This window comes from Osmerus mordax, chromosome 20 (assembly GCF_038355195.1).
Source record: "Osmerus mordax isolate fOsmMor3 chromosome 20, fOsmMor3.pri, whole genome shotgun sequence".
NCBI classification, from domain to species: domain Eukaryota; kingdom Metazoa; phylum Chordata; class Actinopteri; order Osmeriformes; family Osmeridae; genus Osmerus; species Osmerus mordax.
In genome coordinates this window covers 10,368,353-10,391,905 of record NC_090069.1, presented here as the reverse complement: position 1 = coordinate 10,391,905, position 23,553 = coordinate 10,368,353, and the positions used below count along the sequence as shown (strand labels likewise).

Below are 23,553 nucleotides of genomic sequence, written 5' to 3'. Positions count from 1 at the left end.
GGATTAGATAGAGAGGGAGGGAGAGAGATAGGGAGTGTGAGCAAATGTGTGCGTTTTTGTGAATGAAAATGTGTGTGTTAAAATGTTTACTTGCCAAACTAGGCTCAAGTAGGCTGTCAAAGATAAAATACAGAAAAAAATACAAATAAAAAGAATTATGATGTTAATAATTAAATCACAATAAACTCCTCAACTCCTCCTGAAACGTTATTTTGGTTGTTTATTCCTCCCCTTCAATAATACCAAGTCGCTCTGGATAAGAGTGTCTGCTAAAAATGACTAAATGTAATGTATTTTATATAGTTGGAAAGCCTGATTAGTCACCTTTACAACAAGGTACAACTTGTAAGGATCGTGCATTCGTGGAATGAGCAACACAGCTAACTGTGTGGGTAGCGGCCCAAAAAAACCAGCCTGGTCACACACTGCTGTGGGATGGCATCCCATTCCTCAACCAGGATTTGTCGCAAATTAGCCAACATGTTTGCGTTGGTCACTCTACCACGTACAGCACGCCCAAGCTGATCCCATGAGGAGTGGGTGCCAAGCTGTTGTGGCTGCGTATGGATCTTCCACACGCAACTGAGGTCTCTGACAGTGTAAAATGAATAAAGGGTAAAAATGGCCAATATGTGTTGTTTTTTCCTTATTACTGTGGGAGAGTGCAATCATCCAATCCACCAAGAAACTCAAAACGAGAGTGAATACCAACAGAAGAATATTGCAGGGGATTTTGGCAAACATTTTTGGGCCGCTACCCACACGGTTAGCTGTGTTGCTCATTCCACAAATGCACGATCCTTACAAGTTGTACCTCGTTGTAAAGTTGACTAATCAGGCTTTCCAACGGTATAAAATACAATACCAATTGGTAATATTAAAGGGGAGAAATAATCGACCGAAATAACGTTTCCGAACTTTTTTTGAAGAGTTTATAATAAATATAGCTGCAAGCGGAAATGGTGGATTCCTCTTCAGAATTATATATATATTTTTAGCAAATTATAAAAACATTGACACGAGAGAGCGTTAGGGTTAAACCCTCCTGGGGGGTGTTCCATCAACCTCGATTAAGGAAAAGCTAGACTTATCTCGCCAAGTCTCACTTACTTTAGCGAGAGTTCCGTTCCATTAAGGTGGCTTATTTTAGTTCTAGCTACGTAACCAAGGTAACTTATACTTCGGAACTAGCCTGATCCGTGTCAGGCTAAAAGTCAAGCTAAACTAAAATGTGTTGCAAATAATTTCAAACAAGCGGAAACAGAATCTCAAAATACAGTTCCGTCGAGTAAATTCCTGCGCGCAAACCACTTTAGTCCGTGTTCGGAAACGTAAATTCAGACTTTTTGAAGTGCAGACATTAATGATTTAGCTACATGTTTACTTAATCTCCAAAAAATATATTAATTTAAATAAACAAGTTAAGAAATAATGTCACTTTTGTTTTCAAAAGCCATTGGTTAATTGACATAAAATAAGGACTTAGAAACAAAGCAGAGCGTCTAGACAAGTTACAATCAATTATGGCGTATCCGTTCTTTGACAACCCTGTGGTGGATGAAGGTGCTCAGATTATACAAAGAGCGTTTATCCCACCAGCCCCAAGGGTCTTCAGAGACAGAAGTAATGGTTCCCTGACCAGTATCTGTGGAAGAAGTATAGGTTCAGCAGGCACAGCATAGTTTATCTAGATAAATGTAATTGTCATTCTTAAAAAAAAAAATACATAAATATATATATATGAAATAACACTTTAGCAACTCTTAAGGATGGCAATGAACACATAAGAGCAGCCTACCATCCTTTGTAAAAAGTAATAGAAGTAGAGTAGACTATAATAGTAGAAAGGAGGGTAGTAGACTGCAGTCTATGTAGGTAGGCCTAGACTATGTAGTCTGCTGGAATCACACACAAGGAAGCAAACCCATTGTAGCCAAGCCTTGACACTGTTCAGTCTGTCTGCATCTGTCTATGTCTTTGCATGTGGGACATTCTTGAACGGGCAACTATGCCAGGAAATATGAAGGGTATACCTTGCTCCAAAGCAGTACCTGAATATTATCATCAGTTTTTCAGGTAATCTTGAAACACAAAGAATCAAGGAGGACTTTTTATTCAATTGTATAAAGTATTTTCATTGTTTAAAGTAGCCTATATGTTGACAAGCCTGTATATTACCTCTCCTCTGGCTTCCCCAATATTATAGGTGCAATATACTGTCCCCATGGGTAAATCCAGGCCCATTGGAAGACTCAGGGGGTGACTGCCTGGCGCCCCCATGGTTGAAAGTGTTTCTAAAATGCCCAGAGTGGCAAAAATTAGACCAAGTGCCCTACTGTCTGCCATTCACATTGTGAAATATGCTTGAGTGCACAGGATGCCCCATGCAATAAATGACAGTGTGCCCTCTATAAATGTAAAAGGAGTTCCTTTATAGTATAGAAAATGTGATGCAGTACCCTATAAGGTGCCCTTACAATGGCCTAAATTGGACTGTTCCCATGCCCTTACTTCCAATGGAAAAAGGTGCTGTTATGAAGTGCCCTTTATGCTGCCCCTACATGACAGTGTCCCAAATGTTGCCCTTTCCAAAGAAGACAATTAGATTCTGTGCCCAACAGTCTCCCCTAATGTTCCCAGTAGGGCATGCTTTCCCAAAGTGAGGCTGTGATAACACTTGGCACAGCCACAGTCTGTCACTGTCCAAGCCCCCTCTGGATCTGTGGAGGCAGACTATGTTAATTGGAAATACTCGTAATATAATAATGATAGTCATGCTGAGCAATTTTAAATGACTGTTCTGCCAAACAAAGTGTGCAGTTTGGGTCACCTTCTGATCTAAAAAGTCAGTGCTGGATCTGTGCAATACTAGTCATTTCAGTGAATCCCCATTTAAGTCATGGTTATCTTTCCCTTTTACCTTAAAGCTCAGCATTTAGCCTATCTGTTAATAAATGTGTGTGGCAAAGTTAATTTGAAGTAATTTTTGATTTTGTTCAAGATGTGAAGACAAAAACATTATTAGCCCACATCAAGTGCAATTAACCATGGCCTTCTTCAGTGTTTTGAATTTTATCCTACAATTTTCAATTGCTGCCACGTTCTTTTTTGGGCTATTATTCTCAATCTCCTGTTGAGAATATCGACCATAGGCTAGCCTGCCTGAACGGTTTCAGACAGCTCATCAAATTACGCTAATTATCAGTAGGCCTAAATGCATATATATATATATATATATATATATATATATATATATATATATATATATATATATATATATATATGTGTTAAGTAGATTTGGTAGGTCTACAATTTACGCATTTTAACGGTCGTAATGGTTTGACAAGTTGTCTCCCTTGCCATGTTAATTGCGGCCCTTTTGGGGAACAAAAAAACTCAAAAAATCAATTTACGCTGCTGAAACAACACACCTCTGCTGCTTTACGCTATACTTTTTGCGACATAACTCCTCTTTTCGACGATCGCCTGATCTGGGCTGCACAGTCTAAGCTTATTGAGGTCTAGCTTGAATTAGCGTTGCCTGTTAGTGGAACGGCTTGAGGCTTAAGTCTAAATTGACGTTTAAGTGAGACTTATTCGTGTTAGCGCGACTTGCGTTAGCGACGTTGATAGAACACCCCCCTGGGGAGTATTCCACAAAGCTGGTTTAACATCCTGTGAACCTAACCCTGAACTCTGAGTTGATTTACCCTAAAATGGGAAACTTCAACTTTTCGGTTCCAGAACAGCTGATTTGAATTAGTTAAATCAATCGGAGTATGTCCACTCGGAGAATGACCACTCATCTACGCGTGCATGAGTACTATTAAAAACCAACATCAATGGAACTTCAATACTAAGGCCACGTTTACACATAGCCGGGTATTTACAGAAACTAATATTTCTGCCCCTCGTTAACGTTAAATAACGTTGTACACACAAGATCGTTTTCTTATTCTGTTTACATTAACACGCATAAATACGCCCCCGAGCGCCATCATAACTATGTCAAACCTGTAGCCGGCAGTGTAACGAGAAGGATAAAGCCATGCAAACCAGAATTCTCAAAATCAATAACAACTACGAATAACACGATCAACTTCCTTTTCCTTTCAATTGTAAATATGGTGCGAGGTTCATTTGTTTGGATGATTCACAAATAAATGTAACGCTTTGCACAAATGTATTTCGTGATTCACAAATGTAACGTGATTCACAAATAAATGACCCCATTACATATTTTACTGTTGATTATTTTTTCTACAGGTACACTCTTGCACTCTTGTGGGGTGTTTCATGTTGTTCAATTGTAACTTGTTTAACTGCATGGTTCTTCCCTTTGGCATTTATTTGGTTTTCCACAATGTATGCTTCATGTTTTGGCTGCTCGCAATGTTTGGGGCTATCTCGTTGTTATGATCAGTGACCTATGCTCTTTTGTAAAGCTCTCTCTTGGAAGTCGCTTTGGATAAAAGCGTCTGCTAAATGCATGAATGTAAATGTATTACATTACTACAAACAGGACGCTCACATGACGTGATGCATTTTTAGTCGCATACTAAAGTTTTCAGAAATCTCCACTGGCCGGGTTTTTAGAAATGATCGTTTTCCGTGATAAAACCTCAGTTTTCGTGTAAATGAAAATATATGCGTTTTTCCTCTGTGTAAACGGGGCCTTAGATACAGTGCATCCGGAAAGTATTCACAGCGCTTCACTTTATCCACATATTGTTATGTTACACATGCATTGCTAAATTGATTCAATTATTTTTTTCCCTCAGAATTCAACACACAATACCCCATAATGATAACGTGAAAAGTTATTTTGAAATTTTACATAAGTACATAAGTATTCACAGCCTTTGCCATGACAATCAAAATTTAGCTTAGGTGCATCCTCTTTACATTGATCATCCTTGAGATGTTTCTACAACTTGATTGGTGTCCACCCGTGGTAAATTCAGTTGATTGGACATGATTTGGAAATGCACACATCTGTCTATACAGGTGCATCTCAGTAAATTAGAATATCGTTGAAAAGTAAGTTTATTTCGATAAGTAAATTCAAAAGGTGAAACTCATATTATACAGAGGCATTACACACAGAGTGAAACATTTCAAGAGTTTATTTCTTTTAATTTAGATGATTATGGCTTACATCTAATGAAAACATAAAATTCAGTATCTCAGAAAATTTGAATATTGTGAAAAAGTTCATTATTGTAGATTCATAAAACCAATAAAACAAAGGATTTTTTATACAGAAATGTCAGCCTACTGAAAAGTATGTTCATATACATATGCAATGAATACTTGGTTGTGGCTCATTTTGCATGAATTACTGAATCAATGCGGCATGGAGGCGATCAGCCTGTGGCACTGATGAGGTGCTATGGAAACCCAGGTTGCTTTTATAGCGGCCTTGAGGCGAAAATCTGCATTTTTGGGTCTGGTGTCTCTCATCTTCCTCTTGACAATACCCATAGATTCTCTATGGGGTTCAGGTCAGGCGAGTTTGCTGACCAATCAAGCACAATGATACCATGGTAATTGAACCAGGTTCTGGTACTTCTGGCAGTGTGGGCAGGTGCCAAGTCCTGCTGGAAAATGAAATCAGCATCTCCATGAAGCTTGTCAGCAGAAGGAAGCATGAAGTGCTCCAAAATGTCCTGTGCTGCGTTTCCCATCGTTATTTCTTACATGCGTTTCCCAAACATACTCGTAAGGAGAAGCCTCATACGTGTCTCTTAAGAACAACGTAAGACGTTTCCCGGATGTGGAAATGTTGTCATCAACTCACTCGTTTAATAAAATGAAATTTTAGCGGACAAGCAGGGCGCAGTTTACCAACTTAATTCCTTCGTAATAAATTATGCTAAAATAAGGACGTAGCCAACTAACAGATCGTTGGCATAGCAACTAAACCCTTACCGCAAGGCTTAGCCAGGGGGAGAGGTGGCTAACTTTCCTACCCCAGATCAAGTCAGTCTTACTATTTATGCAACAGACAGGCTTAATTAGACTAGTCTAACCTGATAATTTAAGACTGTCTAAGGCTTAGACTAGTCTTAAACTAAGAAAACAACTGGCCCCAGTTCTTTTTCTCCTTCGCCCAGGTAATACGCTTCTGATGTTGTCTCTGGTTCAGGAGTGGCTTGACACGAGGACACGAGGACAATTGTAGCCCATGTCCTGGATACCTCTGTGTGTGGTGGCTTTTGATGCATTATACTCCAGCCTCAGTCCACTCTTTGTGAATCTCCAAATTCTTGAATGGCCGTTGCTTCACAATCCTCTCAAGGCTGCGGTTATCCCTGTTGCTTGTGCACCTTTTTCTACCACACATTTTCCTTCCACTCAACTTTCTATTAATATGCTTAGATACAGCACTCTGGGAACAGCCAGCGTCTTTAGCAATGACCTTTTGTGGCTTACCCTCCTTGTGGAGAGTGTCAATGACTGTCTTCTGGACAACTGTCAGGTCAGCAGTCTTCCCCATGATTGTGTTGCCTACTGAACCAGCCTTAGAGAACATTCAAATGCTCAGGAAACCTTTGCAGGTGTTTTGAGTTAATTAGCTGATTAGAGTGGGACATCATGAGTCAACAATATTAAACTTTTTCACAATATTCAAATTTGCTGAGATACTGAAATTTGGATTTTCAATAGCTGTAAGCCAAAATCATCAAAATTAAAAGAAATAAACACTTGAAAGGTTTCACCTTTTGAATTTACTTATCAAACTTTACTTACTTTTCCATGATATTCAAATTTACTGAAATGCACCTGTATATGGTCCCACAGTTGACAGTGCACTTCAAAGCACAAACCAAGCCATGAAGTCCAAGGAATTGTCTGTAGACCTCCGAGACAGGATTGTATCGAGGCACATATCTGGGGAAGGGTACAGAAACATTTCTGCAGCATTGACAGTCAATGAGCACAGTGTCCTCCATCATCTGTAAATGGTAGTTTGGAGCTCCAGCATTGCTCTGTGAAGAGAGGAGAACCTTCCAGAAGGACAACCATCTCTGCAGCCCTCCACCAATCATGCCTGTATGGTAGAGTGGCCAGATCGAAGCCACTCCTCAGTAAAAGGCACATGACAGCCCGCCTGGAGTTTGCCAAAAGGTACCTGAAGGACTCTCAGACCATGAGAAACAAAATTCTCTGGTCTGATGTCACAAAAATTGAACTCTTTGGCCTGAATGCCAAGCATGATGTCTGGAGGAAGGGGTTGGTGGAAGTGTGTGCGGCACAGTATGTCTCGGACTACTCTTCCATCTTAGACATCTGCAGGGTGGAGGGGATGGTCGTCCTCAGGGTCAATTTGTATGGCAGGGTGTTTCTCTTCTCTAATAGTGGCAATATGTACCCTTAGTATAGATAGTCCACATATTTAAATTTTAGGTATATGTTTATTGTATGCACCTTCCTGCCAAAGCAAATTCCTTGTCTGTGCAAACTTTCATGGCGAATAAATCCCATTCTGATTCTGATATTATGGAGAACCACACATGCCACAATAATGTCACATGGGGTTACCCTCAGTCTACGTAGGCACTGGAACCGGGCTTTGAGCATGCCTATGGTCATCTCTACCTGGGCTTTAGTCCTGCAGTGGGCCACATTACACTGCTGCTGAGGGCTAGGGTCAGGCTAGGGGTCAACAGAGTGGGCTGGCATGGGAACCTTCTGTCACCAAGCAGGTGGCTATCAAACTCTCCTGTAACTATATAGTGGGTACATTGGGAGTGTGATAAAAGAGGTAGATAAGGGTATATTTGTTCAAAGCTTACCATTTGCAACTCTGTTGCTCACAATAGATCCTTGAGTCCATTTGGCTTCCACATTTGTGTATATATGTGCTGCATCACATATAATCTTGCCAGTCTAGAGAAGTGAGATCTTAGTTGCAATATGTTAAAGTTGTGTAGGGCTGTATTGGCAGATACCTGGATGATACAGCCCCTTTGTCACTGGTCAGTCAGACACTCGTCTGGGACAGTCGTTGATTTGCACAAAAGGGACTGTAATGTTAAAATGACAATAACACTTTCTAGGACACACCTATGGAGAGGTGCTCTCAACAGTTGAAGAGGAAGGTGAACCGAGGAAGACTGAAATTATCATTAAAAGTTCTGTTCATGTAAATATCAATCTAAACAGCTTTTAATGTCATGTTTGATATGATTTTGTTTCTTATTTTATGTATTACATTCTAGTAATACTTTTAATGTTGTAACATGGATATTTAAAGTGTTTACAGAGTTTGTGCATGCAGTAGTCCAAAATGTGTTTACATATTCCCTTGTCTTGCAAAGGCATCACACTTGGTCTACTGCAGCCTTGAGTAAACCGGTGATGGTCCAATTTGAATTTGTATGCATTAGACAACCTTTCCCAGAGGAAAAGAAAACTAAAAAAGAGCTCTCAAAAATGTATCATGCATTTCTTGTAGACAACAATGAGGTATGTGTGAAACCAAAACGAGATTATGGCTTACTTCTCCTGTTTCTCTCCTGGGAAAAAGCCTCACAAAATCTCAAATTAGTCTCCTTTTGGGTTTCAAAATATCTCATCAAGCTCTGAAATAAGTCTCAGATTTAGTATGTATTGTGCTTATTAAAGTTATGTCTTATCAAACTTAGAAGTGTGCTCAGGCTTATCCAGGAATTACAATTTTTTCTTTATAATCAGGCACTAACTTAACCACCTATGGAAAATCACTATTTAGCTATCATCACTTTGAGGTAATCTTTTAGATCAAATAGATCTAATTTTTTAATACAAAAACATGTAACACTTACAAAACATAAATGTTTTGTAAGTGTTATCCAAAAGGACACTTGCTATGCTACAAAGTGCACCAGTGACTGAAAAGGTTAAAAAAATCAACATGTGAAGAGACACTTTGTTACTTTGGCACGTTTTGGGGCTCCTCCGGGTCTTCTTTTAGATTCAATATGATTTCACATGACATTTCAGATTGCATTATGGTCCAAATGGTCATCAATGTCTGTTATCCAGGACTGACATTTAAGAAATCACAGTTTGGAGACAGAAGTGTTTCTGTCATAAAACATTTAAGAAGCTTAGTATTATCACTATATGTTTAGGTATCATTGAAGAAAAAAAAAAAAGAGTCAATTTGAGTCATGGTTACTAAGAAGATATTTGTACGTTTTTCAAAATGTTCACCGTACATGGCGGACTGTATGGGTCACCACTGTTTGTTTCACATGATAAATAAGACATGTATAGCAAGTTTCAGACATTTTAGACTCATGGGGTAGAAATGCCACATTTTGAAAATGGACAATTGGGGCTTGGGCTGTAGCGTCACCTATGGGCAATGGTGGGCCATTTGTGGTGTGGTCGTTACTCATGGCCTATACTATAAATGTTTCAGGATTTGGAGAACTTTTTACCATTCCATACAAAATCGGAAATGCAATAACATCAAGATCCACAAGGGCCTTTGGTAAAAAACAAGGAGTGAGGGTGGGGGCTTGGTCAGCCCACCCTTTTCAAAAAACCTTGGATGTGTGTGCGTCTCACTAAGCTTGTGTGTGTGTCAGGGGCCAGGAAGTATCTTTGAGAATTTGGAGCGCGCTCTGTGGAGCAAGGTAGACAGTTCATAGGAAGAAGCCCTAGCAATTAGCCAAGCATGCATATTTCAAATATTCACAATAAATCTACTTTTTATCTTATTTTCAACTATTTCTCAGATCTGTGTACTAATCATTGTCAAGAGTCTTCATATTAACTTGTGATTGAATCAGGGTATCAGTTTTTAACCGGTGGATGTGTAAAGCATTATTTTAGCGTTAGCGATACATTTGATTTCCTTTAATTCAATCATTTTTGGAGATATGAAGTTGCCTTCGCACATGGTAACATTTTGTATTGTCGTTCTCGTGTGTGGAAGAGATCTAGTATCTAGGTCGATGTGGCACTTATTTATGGACACATTAAATATGTGCCACAGGTGAAACTTTACCCTTATGTAAATAATTTGTCTTACAAATCAGTTTCGTATTTCAAGTCAATCGGACCTACGGTTCATGTGGAGAAGATTTGTGTAGTTTTGGACACACTTTTATTGTACAGAAAAATCCAATATGGTGGCCGTTATAGGTTCTTGAGGCTTTTTTGTTCCTCATGAGGAGTAAGGCATATGTACTCAATTTCAGAATTTGGGGACTTATGGCCTGCAAAGGGCATCACTTTGAAAATTGACATATTGGGGCATGGCCTGTAGCGCCACCTATTGTCTCATGTGGGCCATGTTTGGTATGGTAGTTACTAATGCTCTGCAGATTCAACATGCCAACATAATAATAAAACATAATAGCACCAACATAATAATAATACCACCAATATAGCTGCAAGTAGCAATGTGAATTTCATGATCCACAGTGTCAAAAGCTGCACTTAGGTCTAGGAGAACCAGGACAGAGATAGAGTCTGCGTCAGAGGCTAATAGTAGATCATTGACTACCTTGGCTAATGCAGTTTCAGTGCTGTGGTGAAGACGAAATCCAGACTGGAGAGGTTCATAAAGCTGATTTGAGGAAAGGTGCTCAGTGAGCCGTTGTACTACACATTTTTATGAGTTTTTGAGAGAAATGGCAAATTTGAAATTGGCCTGTAGATGCTAAGACAACCTAGCCTGGGTCTGCCCTCCTACGTACTTCCATGTCCAAATACTTATGGACCTAACTGTATATGTGTTGTGTGCCTCTTTTTGAGCTCAGGCAGAGATATCAGAGAGCTATCTTTATAAACTCAATCTATTCACATCCTAGTCTAATTCATGTATCTCATGCTGAGCTCAGACACAGCAAACAAAGAGCTCTCCACAAGCACTCGGAATTTTCATCCAGATCTATTGTTTTCTTTACAACATTTTTCACTGGATATTTCAAAATCAATAATCTATCAATATTACTTGCTCTTGAATAGGACATAGACATGAAAACAGCTAATTAGTAACGAGGATGATAACCACACTGTAAAAAAATCTGTAATTTTAATGGTGAAAGGCTGTAAAGTAGCAAGAGTAAAAAACTGTTAATTATAAAACATGAAATAACTTTTCAATTAACAGATAAGTACTGTAAATGTAAATACAAGAAAGTCTTGCATTATTGCTTTGTAAAAACTACGTTTACCGTAAAAACAACAGTAAAGTACACAAAAACCCTAAACGGTAAATCACTGCAGATGCATTAGAACTGTTTTTACCCTTTTGTTTTTTCACAATACATCACAATGATATGGTCAACAAGAACATGTGTGTACCTCTATGAAAATAGCAATTTTACACCAGCACAAAAAAATGCTGGTTAAATATACTCTGGCCTGGATTGGATTAAACTAAGCATCTTTTGTGTATTTTACACAATTGTTTCATGTTCTTTAGCAAAATGTAATCGCATTGTGTAGAATGCAGAAAGTGTAGGCCTACATGAAATTGTTTAGGTCATGTTGGGATAAAGTGCATCAATCAAGTAAATGTAGCCTATCAGCTTTCAAATTTTCTCGCCATAGCCGCGCAATCGCGCATTGCGTGCAAATCACTCACTCAACGGATCAGCCATCACTCACTCTACGGCTCAACTCAGTGGAAGACATTTGTTGTTTATCCATGTGTTTCCAGCCATCACTCATCTCAACTCGGTTCCCAGGTTTGACACAATATTGTGTCACTAGCATGTCAATTATAGCAAGCTAGTCTCATGGTGTGTCGGCTATCTAGATGGTGGACAAAGGTTCGTAGCTACTTGCCTTGCATGTGATAGCCAAAGGTAATCCTAATGCTAACATTAACTTATTTTTTCTTTAGAAAATCGTGAAAGTCAAACCATCTAGTTACTTAAAATACCAAATCATTTAAATAGCAGACGATCTGGATAAGAGCTAAATGTAGTAGTCAGGGCCGGAGTGGGGGAACTTTTCAGCCCGGGAGTTTCAGGCCCAAGACCCCCAGTCAAAGCAGGCTGCATCCGGCCCTGTTTGGTATACAAAAAAAAGGGCCGGATGCAGCCTGCTTTGACTGGGGGTGCAGTGAACTTCTCTGGGGGGTATCATGATTACAGAAAGGGATCGTATTATTTTTTATATTGATACCATTTTTGAGACTGCTTAACGATCCGAGTGTTAATCAGGCACGGAACCAGACGTTGTAAACATTCGGAGCCCCAATTTAGGACGTATGGGTTTGATGTGATGCAAGATAGGGACTTCTACACTCAATCCGAGCGCGCGAGGGAAATTATTGGGCCATTATTTGAGCGCAAAATAGTTTTTTGAGCTTTATGTAAAATAAAGTTTTCCAATTGGTTAAACCTTGTCTAGTGATTCCATCACTACGGCCCTGCTCCCATCCATCCTCCCTGACGCATATCGTTACGGTAGGGCCGCCCGTCCAAGCTATCGGTAGCCGATCTGAGAAAACTTTTTTGAAAAGTCAGGCTATGGACCCAACTAACTCTATTTGGGAGGGGAGAACTCCCTCACATGGTACAACCCATGCAGAGGCTGAGGTGTCAGAATGTGGAACGTGTGTAGCCTACTTTAAGAGAAGATAGAATAACGTGACAACAAAAAAATTCCTCGACCGGCCCAAAAGTGAAGCGGCCCACCGGGAACTCTCCCGATTCTCCCGATTACCCACCCCGGCCCTGGTAGTAGTAGTAGTAGTAGTAGTAGTAGTTTATTTTGAACATGTAAAAAAATATCTAAAATAAAAATATACATATACAGACATGCACACATATATAAAACTAAAATGACAGCTTAATAAGGTCATGTACTTCTCAGCATAATCTTCCAAAATTATTGTAAGTAATTCAAATTAGAAATTCCCATGTTCTTTCTCTATCTTTATCCTTTAGTTAAATACGAAACAATTTGATGCTTCTCTTATACATACATCTTTACATACACCATAAATCTACCTACCTACTGTTCACATAAACCCATGCATTCACATAGATACAGATGCATACATACATGCATACACATTTAAAAAAAAATCTTCTTTCTTTTCCATCTATCTTCTTCATTTCCGTCTATCTATAGCAAATCAAATAATAACACCTCCATACTAGACTTAATAAGTAGACCAAGGAACCTGTATACAATACTATCATCGAGTCCTTTTCGTATCCATTTAATATATTCAGTTTAAATAGTCTTTTAAAATGACTTATTGTTGTACATAATTTCATCTCTTCACTGCAGCTGTTCCATACATCAACTCCTTTGGTTGTGATGCAGTGATATTTATAATTTGTTCTCATAAGTTTCTTTTTAAATACAAATGTCCCTCTTAAGTGATGTTTGCTCTCTCTCATTTGATGCAAACCTTGAATACTGTTCGATATCTGTTTTTAGTGCTTTTAATTTAATAAACAGTGGAGTAGTTTGTGCTCTATAAGTGGATTTTATTTACAATTCTTAAGGCTCTCTTTTGAAGGATGAATATAGGTTCAGTGTTGGTTTTGTAAGTGTTTCCCCATACTTCCAAACAGTAAGTAATGTATGGCAGTATGAAGGAACAATACAACGTGTACAATGATTGTTGATTAGTTATTTAAGTTGGTTAAGTTAAGTAATTGGTTTTATACAATATAGCAATTGATTTAGATATTTTGGCCTTGATATAGTGTATACATGTGGCTTCCAACATAATTTTTCATCGATTATCACTCCCAGAAATGTAAGTTATTTTACTCTTTCTATTTCGATATCATTTATCATAAGTTTTTTATTTAAAGTTGTGGCACGATTACCAAAAATTATAAATTTAGTTTTACTTAAGTTCAGTGTTAGTTTATTTGCATCAAACCAGCTCTTCATCTTTTTAAATTCATTTTCCACTGTATCCAAGAGTTGTTCCAGATTAAATTAGTATTATCATTAAATAAAATGGTTTTCAGTGTTTTTGACACCTTCCATACATTATTTATATACAAGTTAAACAACAATGGTTCCAACACTGACCCCTGGGGGACCCCACAAATATATTTTTTTAACTTTGAATTATGGTTTTGCAATTCAACATATTGTTGTCGATTATGTAAGTAGCTATTTAACCAAGAAAGTGCAGTCCCCCTAATTCCATATTTGTGCAATTTCATAATCAAGAAATTATGGTCAACTGTATCAAATGCCTTCTTAAGATCCAAGAATATCCCCACTGCATATTTTTTTTGTTCAATTGCTGTTGTTATTTCTTCCACAAATGGAATAAGTGCATGTGAAGTTGTCCTATTAGCCCTGAAACCATATTGCTGATCACACAATATATTGTGTTTAGCAATGAAGTTTTCGAGCCTTGTAGAGAATATTTTTTCTAGTATTATTGAGAATTGGGAGAGCAGTAAAACAGGTCTGAAGTTTGAAAGTGTATGTTTTTCACCAGCCTTGTATATTGGTATCACTTTTGCCATTTTCATTTTATCTGGAAAGACTCCAGTTTTCAGAGATTGATTACATACATGCGTTAGAGGTTTAACAACACAACCAATAATACTTTTTACCATAAACATGTCAATACCATTCCAGTCAGTTGACTTTTTACTCTTAAATGTTTTAACAATCTCTATAATTTATTTTTCATCAGTTTCCTTAACAAACTATTTAAACTAAACATTTATTAATATTTACATTCTTGCTTAGCACATCATTTATACTGCCAGTCTTTGCAAACTCCTCAGCTAAACCTGGACCAACTCCCACAAAATAATCATTACATTCATTTGCAGCCAAGGTCAGAAAATAGTTAGTATCTCCTGTTTTGCCTTTTTTATTCTTGATAATTTCATTCAGCACCTTCCAGGTGTTACTTATATTGCTTCTGTTGTCCTCCAGTAGTGTACTATAGTAATTCTTTTTGTTGCTTCTCATGATTCTGGTCAGTTTGTTTTTGTATGTGTTATATTTATTTTCTGCTTCTTTTGTCCTCTTCTTTAAAAACTCTTTGTATAATACATTTTTCTTCTTACATGCATTTAATATTCCATTAGTTATCCACGGTTTTTCATCAGATTTCATTTTTACTTCTTTCTTTACTACAGGATGTTTTTTTTCATAAAGTGATGTTACAGCAGTCAAAAATGAATCATAGGCTTCATTCACGTTATCTACGTACACTTTGCCCCAGTCTTGTTTCATTAAATTGTCTTTGAATGTATTGATGTTTTCTTTGGTTCTGTGTCGTGTCATTGTGTATATTTTGTTTTCTTTCCTGGTCTTAGTGTAGCTATGTATGTTTGCAAAAACTGGTAGATCACTGACGTCATTCATTATTAGTCCACTTTCAACTTTATAGTCAATGACGTTGGTAAATATGTTATCAATTAATGTAGCACTATTTGTTGTAATTTTGGTTGGTCGAGTGATTGAGGGATATTAACCGGTACTGTACATCAAATTAATGAACTCTGTAACTTTGTTGTGTTCTTGTGGGTTGAGCAAGTCAATATTAAAGTCTCCGCAGATAAAAAGCATTTTTTTGTTATTGCTATTACTGAATATTTCTGTTATTTTTCCCATAAACATGTCAATATTTGATCCCGGTTTCCTATTGATGCAGCTAATTCTAATGTTTTTAGATTTTTCCATTTCAATTTGTACTGTGATGCATTCCATAATTGTATCTAAAGCAAAATACATTTTATTAACTTATTACATTGATATCTTTGGTCAATATATAATGCCACCCCCCCCCCCCCCCCCCACCCTTTGATTGTTTCCTGTTGATCAAAAACAGTTTGTATCCCTCAATCTCAACCAAATCATGATGTTCTTCCGTGAGTCAAGTTTCTGTTATTGCTATGAATTTATTTACCACTTGTTTTAGGCACTGTTTGGTTTTTGAAAGGTTTGCGATAAGGCTCCTGCTGTTAAAATGTATAATTGATATTGTGCCATCCATTTTTATGTATTTTTTGAACTGCTCAACTGTGTAATATTCACACTGGCTGTGAGTACCAATGTAAAAGTTATTATCTGGGTCAATGTCATTTTCAATATCTTGTGGTTTATGTTCTGTATATTTGAAAGTTTCCAATTTCAGTTGTTCATATGTAGCAGATGAGTTTCTGTCCGAGTTTGTCATAATCATTGTGTTTGATAAGTTCAGTTCAGTTTGTATTCAGTTACCTTATGTAGGCCTATGTTGCTTTCGATTCATTCCTTCTTCAAACTTATCCAGCTCGGTGATGTCCCTGATGAGAAGCACTTTCGCTGCCTCAGGTGTCGACCCATGTAGTTTGATGAATATTTTACAATTCCTTGCCCATGTTGCCTGGATCTTGTTTTGTTTTCTGCGTATGCGTGCTTTCCTGGCGATATCAGCATTTTTCTTGGTGAGGTGTTCGTTGATGTACACTTCGGTGCCTTTTAATTTCCTTCCCTGTCTGAGGAGTGCTGACTTTTTCTTTCTGTTCGTGAACCGGATTATGTATATACTAAGCAGCTATTGTTAGTCATGCATACTTACATAATTGTAATTTATCAAATTAAACTCACTTTTAAGATGCTTAATAACTCTGTGGACCCTCATCCGTCTCTGCTGTAGATCGGGGGAATAGTCCTGATTAATAAAATAGATCCGCTTGTCTTGATCAGGGCCGGATTAAGACAATGGGTTTTAGGGGCTGAAGCCCTGGGCCTCGCTACCATGGGGCCTCAGGTTGCCGGATGTCGAGTGAGTCAACGGCACCGCGCATAACATTAGAACAATTCAGAGCGAAAACAATATAAATATTGTACGAAATATAAATATAATTTATATAATATATTATAAATATAAATATAATAAAGAAAATGTCCGGTCAAAGACAGCACGAGAGTGGGGCCAAAATCCGCGATGGGCCTGAGCTCGAATTGTTTCGGCGACTTTTTATAGTACAAAATCGCTGTCAATCAAAAGGAGATGGAGTTTTTCAACAGACCCTCCAATCATCAAGCAGAAACCCAGCGTCCAGGCAGCCCACTCCTCCATTTACCCCCACAGACGCTGAGACATAATCGCAGCATTTATCCAATGACCGTATAGTTTCGAAGCACTGAAAAAAACTGTTCAAAGCAGCCCCATTGAAGTCCATTGAAGCTGGGCTTCAACAGGGAAATGCACTGTGGCGCTACGGGAAGGTATGAGAAGGAAATCAGTCAGTCGACCTGCTACGTAGCTGATTCTGAACGAACTCATCTTCGAGATGAACGTGTTCTTAACGCATTTAAAATGTTAACACAATAGTAAATATTCGGTGGAAAACAATTCTAAGGTTCGGCCGAAACTGAATCCCGTCAAAAAGCTCAATATTCGGCCGAATCCGAATCCTGGATTCGGCGCATCCCTAGTCAATAGAGCATGACATACTTCGCCAACTGGACTTGATGAGTTTGCATGCAAACTCATCAATGAGCTCATCAATGAACTCATCAATTGAAAGAGCAGAAAACGGGCCTTTTAATATCATTGATGTGATGATGGTGAGTCACATGTTTAAACTGATCATATTTATAGAGTGGTTCTGTGGACTTGAAAGCACTGATGTGTTAGTGCACCTGGCGTGGGTTTGTGTGCGTGTCATGATGTATATATATATACACATATATATATCGCGTCAGGGCGATATAGGGGCCTCATCCGATATAGGGGCCTCATCCTGGTAATTAGCCCCAGGCCTCAAAATGTCTTAATCCGGCCCTGGTCTTGATAGAGAACTGGCCCTTTCTGCGTCCAGAAATCTCACAATTATTGATCTTGGAGGAGCTGTTGGATCTTTAGGCTTAGCCGCCAGTGAGCGATGTGCTCTTTCAATGTTAATGTCTAAGTCTGGTGATAGTTTAAAGATGCTGTAAAGAAAATTCCATGATTTGCTTCTCAGTACATTATGTACGTGTGAAATGAGTTCCTGAAAGAATGTGCAAAGCGCAAAACTTTGTCGCACTGAAATGTGGAGTTAGACCGTTGAACAGTTTCTCTCCCGAATTCAGCTGAATGGGATTTATTTGCCATGAAAGTTTGCACAGACAAGGAATTTGCTTTGGCAGGAAGGTGCATACAATAAACATATAGGGACCTAAAATTTAAATATGTGGACTATCTATACTAAGGGTACATAAACTAGCAGTGCTAAGTGGAATTAGAATTAAATAAAATATACAATAAAATATTTTTTATTGTATATTTACAAGTTGCCGTAATTTACAATAGAAAAATACAAATATTACAAAAAATACAAATGTACAAGATACAATTTTGTAATGCAAAGGTTCTAGATGCAAAGGTTCAATTTTGTAAGCTCAGGTTTTGTATAGGTGGGGCAAAAACCCAATTTATCTACATCACAGCGACCTATCTACATCAGATCACAGACGGTTGCATTCTGTTACTCAGCTGGTACAATGCAAAGACAAAGTAATTAACACATAAAACACTCAGAGACTGCAGGTAGGTCTGTTCTGATATCTGCAATTGATTTAGCTAGTGTTGCTGTTGTTGCTAAATTCAATAAATTCGAGGGGTGGGAGCTTCAGCTCCTTCAGGCGACACGCCCTCCCAGTCTCAAGCAGAGAAGACTGCTGATTTTCTCACGATTTCAAAGCCTAATTTAACATACTTGTCTATGTATTTTTTTCATTCGAATTTGGATGGGTAGTTAACAACACATTATTCTGTGGTGTGATGAACTTAAAACTCATTTTCAATTCCACTTTACAGCATCTTTAAGTTCCTTCTGGAGCAGATCTCTAACAAAACCAGCCATATCTCTTCCCTCACTGTCTTCTGGGATTTGAAAAATCCTGATATTATTTCTTCTCAGCCTGTTTTGGAGGTCATCACACTTTGTCGAGAGCTCAATATCACGGTGCAGCAGGTACATCAATGCCCTACGATGGCGCATCTCCGTATCCTCAGCTGTGCTGATTCTCTCCTCCATTCTTCCCATTCTTTCTTCGTGTTCTACCATCTGGTCTTTCATGTCCGAAATAGTTTGTTCCACAAGGGCCAGTTTAGTGTGGTTGTGACTGTCATGATTGTCTTTTCTGAGTTTTCTCATTTCTTCCAGTACTGTTGAGTCTGACACGTGTTGCTACTACCTGTATTTTTGCTAGTTGGGCTCAGCTTATTATCATATTTCCCTCGCGAGGGGTCAAGTTTCTCCTGTCTCCTATGCCCAGTGGAGGTACTCATGTTTCGAGTGAATTTTTTATGTTTCAGCGTCAAATTATTAGAGTTGTCACTCTTATTTTTAATATAGTCCAGCGGAGCCAAGCTACAGTGCTCTAAGCGCGTCCATGACGTCACAGGAAGTCCTAGTTTTGCATTTCAACCATGTTTCCTGCGCTAACACCAGCCTGGGCTGTATTTTTGTCAGCTGTAGGTAATATGCAGGTAGCAAAACGGTATTCACTTCACTTATGTACGGAACCAGACTTGTATTATTATACTTACTGTAATATAATCCTAAACCATGCAATGATTCTTGCTGCTACAGCATTGCCGTGTTACAACGACGCACCACACAAGCTTGAGTTTAAATACATTATTTAATGTGACATTACTTACTCTTGATCAGTCCTCCTACACCACGGCACAATACTTGCTGAGCAACAGCGCAAACACAGGGATACAGTAGCTAACAACGCTACTGCTAAATAGCTGCTTGGCTCCATGACGCTGGGTAAGTAGGGCTTGTGAGACTGCTCACCAAAAGAACGAAGGGGAGCCCACTTGTCTAGCAGATTAAGACATGTTCGTAGGTACCTAGCGAAAAGTAGCCTCAACTGATGTTAGTTTCCTCCAGGATCACAATAACTTTTATTGAGAGACTTGTTGCTCTTGTTGGTTAGTTGTAACTGATTTAAAATTCTTGTACTCGCTGTGAAATATATTATTGTTGCTTGCTTTCTACAGGTACACTCTTGCACCTTTGAGGTTCATGTTGTTTGGTTGTTTAATTGTAACTTGTTTAACTACATGCTCTTATGGTTCTTGCCTTTGGCACTTATTTGGTTTTTCACAATGTATGCTTCATGTTTTGGCTACCCCGCAATGTTTGGGGCCATCTCATTGTTATGATCAGTCAACTATGCACTTTTGTAAAGCTCTCTCTTGGAAGTCGCTTTGGATAAAAGCGTCTGCTAAATGAATACATTTAACTTTCATAGACTTTTAGCTACGGTACTGATGCTGAGGGCTCGCTGATATCGCTGTCCGTCTTACTAGCACGTCGTACACCAGAAAGGTGAAGGCTACAAGTAGATCAGCAAAGCTGTACTTATTAGTCAGAATACTGTAGCAAAAGTGGTTTTAAAAAGATAGAACTGCAACTTACTCACAGAGACGTCCAGGTCTTCCACGGAAGTTAACACCTCGACAGGAGCATCTTCTGATGAGAAGGTTTGAAGAAAATCGGCACGCAAGTTCAATTCAGTTATCTAAAAAAGTAGAAAGCCAAACTGGGGTGACTTTTTCCTGTGACACAATAGGGCGTACACTGCAGAGGAATGGCATGCATGGGTGCCGTCCACGAAAGAAGCCTCTCCTAAAGGCCAGGCACAAAAAAGCCCGTCTAGAGTTTGCCAGGGCCCATGCTGACAAAGATGAAGACTACTGGGGCTCTATACTCTGGAGCGATGACACCAAGATAAATGTTTTTGTAACTGATGGCTTCAAAACTGTATGGCGTTGCAAAGGTGAGGAATACAAAGACAAATTCATGGTGTCTACAGTGAAACATGGTGGTGGCAGTATCCTTATGTGGGGCTGCATGATATCCAATCTCTAAAAGAGGTCATTCTTGAAGAATGGAAAAAGATGGATGTTGTAAAATGTCGCCAGCTTGTTCATTCCATGCCCAGAAGCCTTGGTGCTGTCATTAACAATCATGGACAATTGTTTTCGTGTTCATTGAGATATTGTTTAAAATGCTACTTTTCAAAGGGGGTGTACTCATTTATGCTGAGCACTGTATCAAGATAAAGTACTAAAGGAGCCCATAAGCTAAAACCATGATGTATTATCAATTAGACAAACTTTTGTTTATGTTCAACAATACCTCTCTTTGGTCCTCTGGTTATGTTACAGGCGACTGTCTAATAACCACATAAATACACAACAAGCACTAAAAAACAGACACTCTAGATTTGACAAAATAATCATTAAAATATGCAAAGTAATTACTGTACACTTAAATACAGCTTGTAACTTGTTTAACAAAAAAGTGCTTAAATCCTTTTACTCTGAGCACATTAGTTCTACTTCAAAAAGTAATGAATACAATTCTTCACATCCAAAAATTAGATGGGTTATACATAGGACAGCTGTAATACACAGCTGTAATCATAGAGGCAGTGTGTCAGTGGAAAATGTAGCATTTTCTAGTAGAAATTAAACTTCAAAGCTGACAGTCTTACTCAAATATTGTAGCAGGCCACATACAATTCAGAAGCAACCTTAAACATTGAAATGGCAATATCATATACAATGGCTGAATACAGTATATTCTTGGCTGATTTGTATGTGGTTGGCACTACAATAACATGGCCTAGCTGATGTGATGATGCACTCATATTTGAGTTTGATAAGCTTCACTATCAAAAAGTATTTATGGTGTATATGTAGTTATTTTAGGTTGTTTGAAATTCTCAGATCAAGATCTAATTGCAGTTTAATATGTATGCTATGTATTGTGCATAATGTACTTTACCAATAATCACTGTATTTGTCTGGATACATTCTGATGAATAGCTTTATTGGTTTAAATGTAAAATCTAGCCTAGTGTTTGAGAAAAAAGATGATCCACTGCAGTTTCTAGATTCATTAAAGTAATGGAAACAGATGGTTTAACATTGAGTTCCAGTTTGTCACCAATAACCATACTGAACCTAACACTGTTATAACATACAATACAACGATTTCAACAATCATTCATTTACACAAACACGCAAACCTTCAAACACTCATTTACAAATATTAAAATACTTATCATGCTACTTAAGACCACAGAATGTCTGACACTTGGGAATATAATGTGAGCCTCAGACAAATTGATTAAGGCAGTTGACAGGGTAAATATCTGTGTCTTATGTGTTAATACATGTCTCATCCCTGTCAAAATGTTTCCCTCAAGTCAAACTTCCAATTGGATTTATACACATCTAAATCTAAGCTAAAACATTTATTGACAACTGGAAAAGCATCACCTATTGCACATTCAACCTAATTCACTTCTCTTCACACCCCTCCTTGAATGGTCATCAATGTTCTTGATAGAATTGTGTACATTTCTTTTTTAAATAGAGTTCCCAATGGGTGTGTTCTTCGACTCCTAGTTGTTGTCACTGGAGGACGGTTGGACCTCATTGGAGCAGGGCCCATCTTGTTCATCTGAGGGGAGCTGGACACGTTGCTCATCCATGCGCTTGGCCTGCACTCTCTGGATGAGGCTGAAGAAGTCCTCATCAGGCACTGTGGGGGCCCTAGAGCCTGCATCTGGAGGGGAGCACCGTTGGTCATTTATCCTGGAGGACTGCAGGACAGGACAAGGAAATAGAGGAGAAATATAGAGTGAGATTGAGAGAAAGGTCTCTTCATTGAGATACTAATTTCTGTCTATTGCATTATCAATACATTTTCTCCATAAAGTAGCAAAACATTTACTAGAATGTTACAAGTGGGCTAAAGGAAAAGTTGTTGTCTAATAACTAAAGCCTAATTGTATTAGTTATGGAAAAGATAGAAAGCTGGATGTCCAGGGTCCAAGAAAAGTGAAGAAAATGAATGTTTGTGATTATAAAATACTAAATGCCTAAAATACAAACAAAAAAAATAGTTGACTTTGTAAGTTAAAAGTAAAATACAAATAAAAGGGATCCAAAGGATTAAAATGTGACCTAAGCTAAAATGATTTTTTCTCAAATGACTAAAACGGAATCTAAATGAGCTACCAAAATTAGCACTGCATAGCACAAACTACCTCATTCATAACACAAGTGCACAATGCTCGTAATGCAGTCGCTAAGTAAGATGTCGGTGAGACACACACACTTAGGCTACATATTCCTGTAACTATAGATAGATAGTGCACAGTGCCCGTGATAAAGTCGGCGACACACACGCAGATTCCTGGAATTATAGATTAATCTCTCGATACAGTCGCCATACCATGAACTGACCAGCAGATGTCCCTATGGAGAGGAAGTATCAAATGCTTCGAAAAAGCGAGACTTTTTTGACACAATTACTTCAAATAGCTTGTTGCTTCAGAAAGCTTTGTTTCCCCCATCACTAGCATTAAGCACATAGTTTCATTTCATTACGAATGGCTGATAATCGCATTAGTTCATTCACTAAACAAAATTCACTGAAGTAATCATACAGCCTCCAACCTCTAGTGCACATTAGTCCAAGTGCTTAGTGAAGTGTTTAGTGCAAGTTCAACATGACTGAAAAGATCCATTGCCAAACTGGTGGCAAATCTTTTTGGGGGGGATGTCGAAATGCTTATCCAAACAACGTAAAA

General features: G+C 38.3%; 1 protein-coding gene across 1 annotated transcript in view; it reads right to left on the bottom strand.

The window, feature by feature from the left end:
- Positions 1-21,067: 21,067 nt before the first annotated feature.
- The window catches only part of gpsm1b (G protein signaling modulator 1b), a 140,194-nt gene continuing 137,708 nt past the window's right edge, over positions 21,068-23,553 (bottom strand). Inside the window, exon 13 of the mRNA XM_067258117.1 lies at positions 21,068-22,560. Within this exon, the coding sequence (XP_067114218.1) occupies positions 22,360-22,560 (201 nt within the window). The 3' untranslated portion in view covers positions 21,068-22,359. The remainder of the gene's footprint in view (positions 22,561-23,553) is intronic.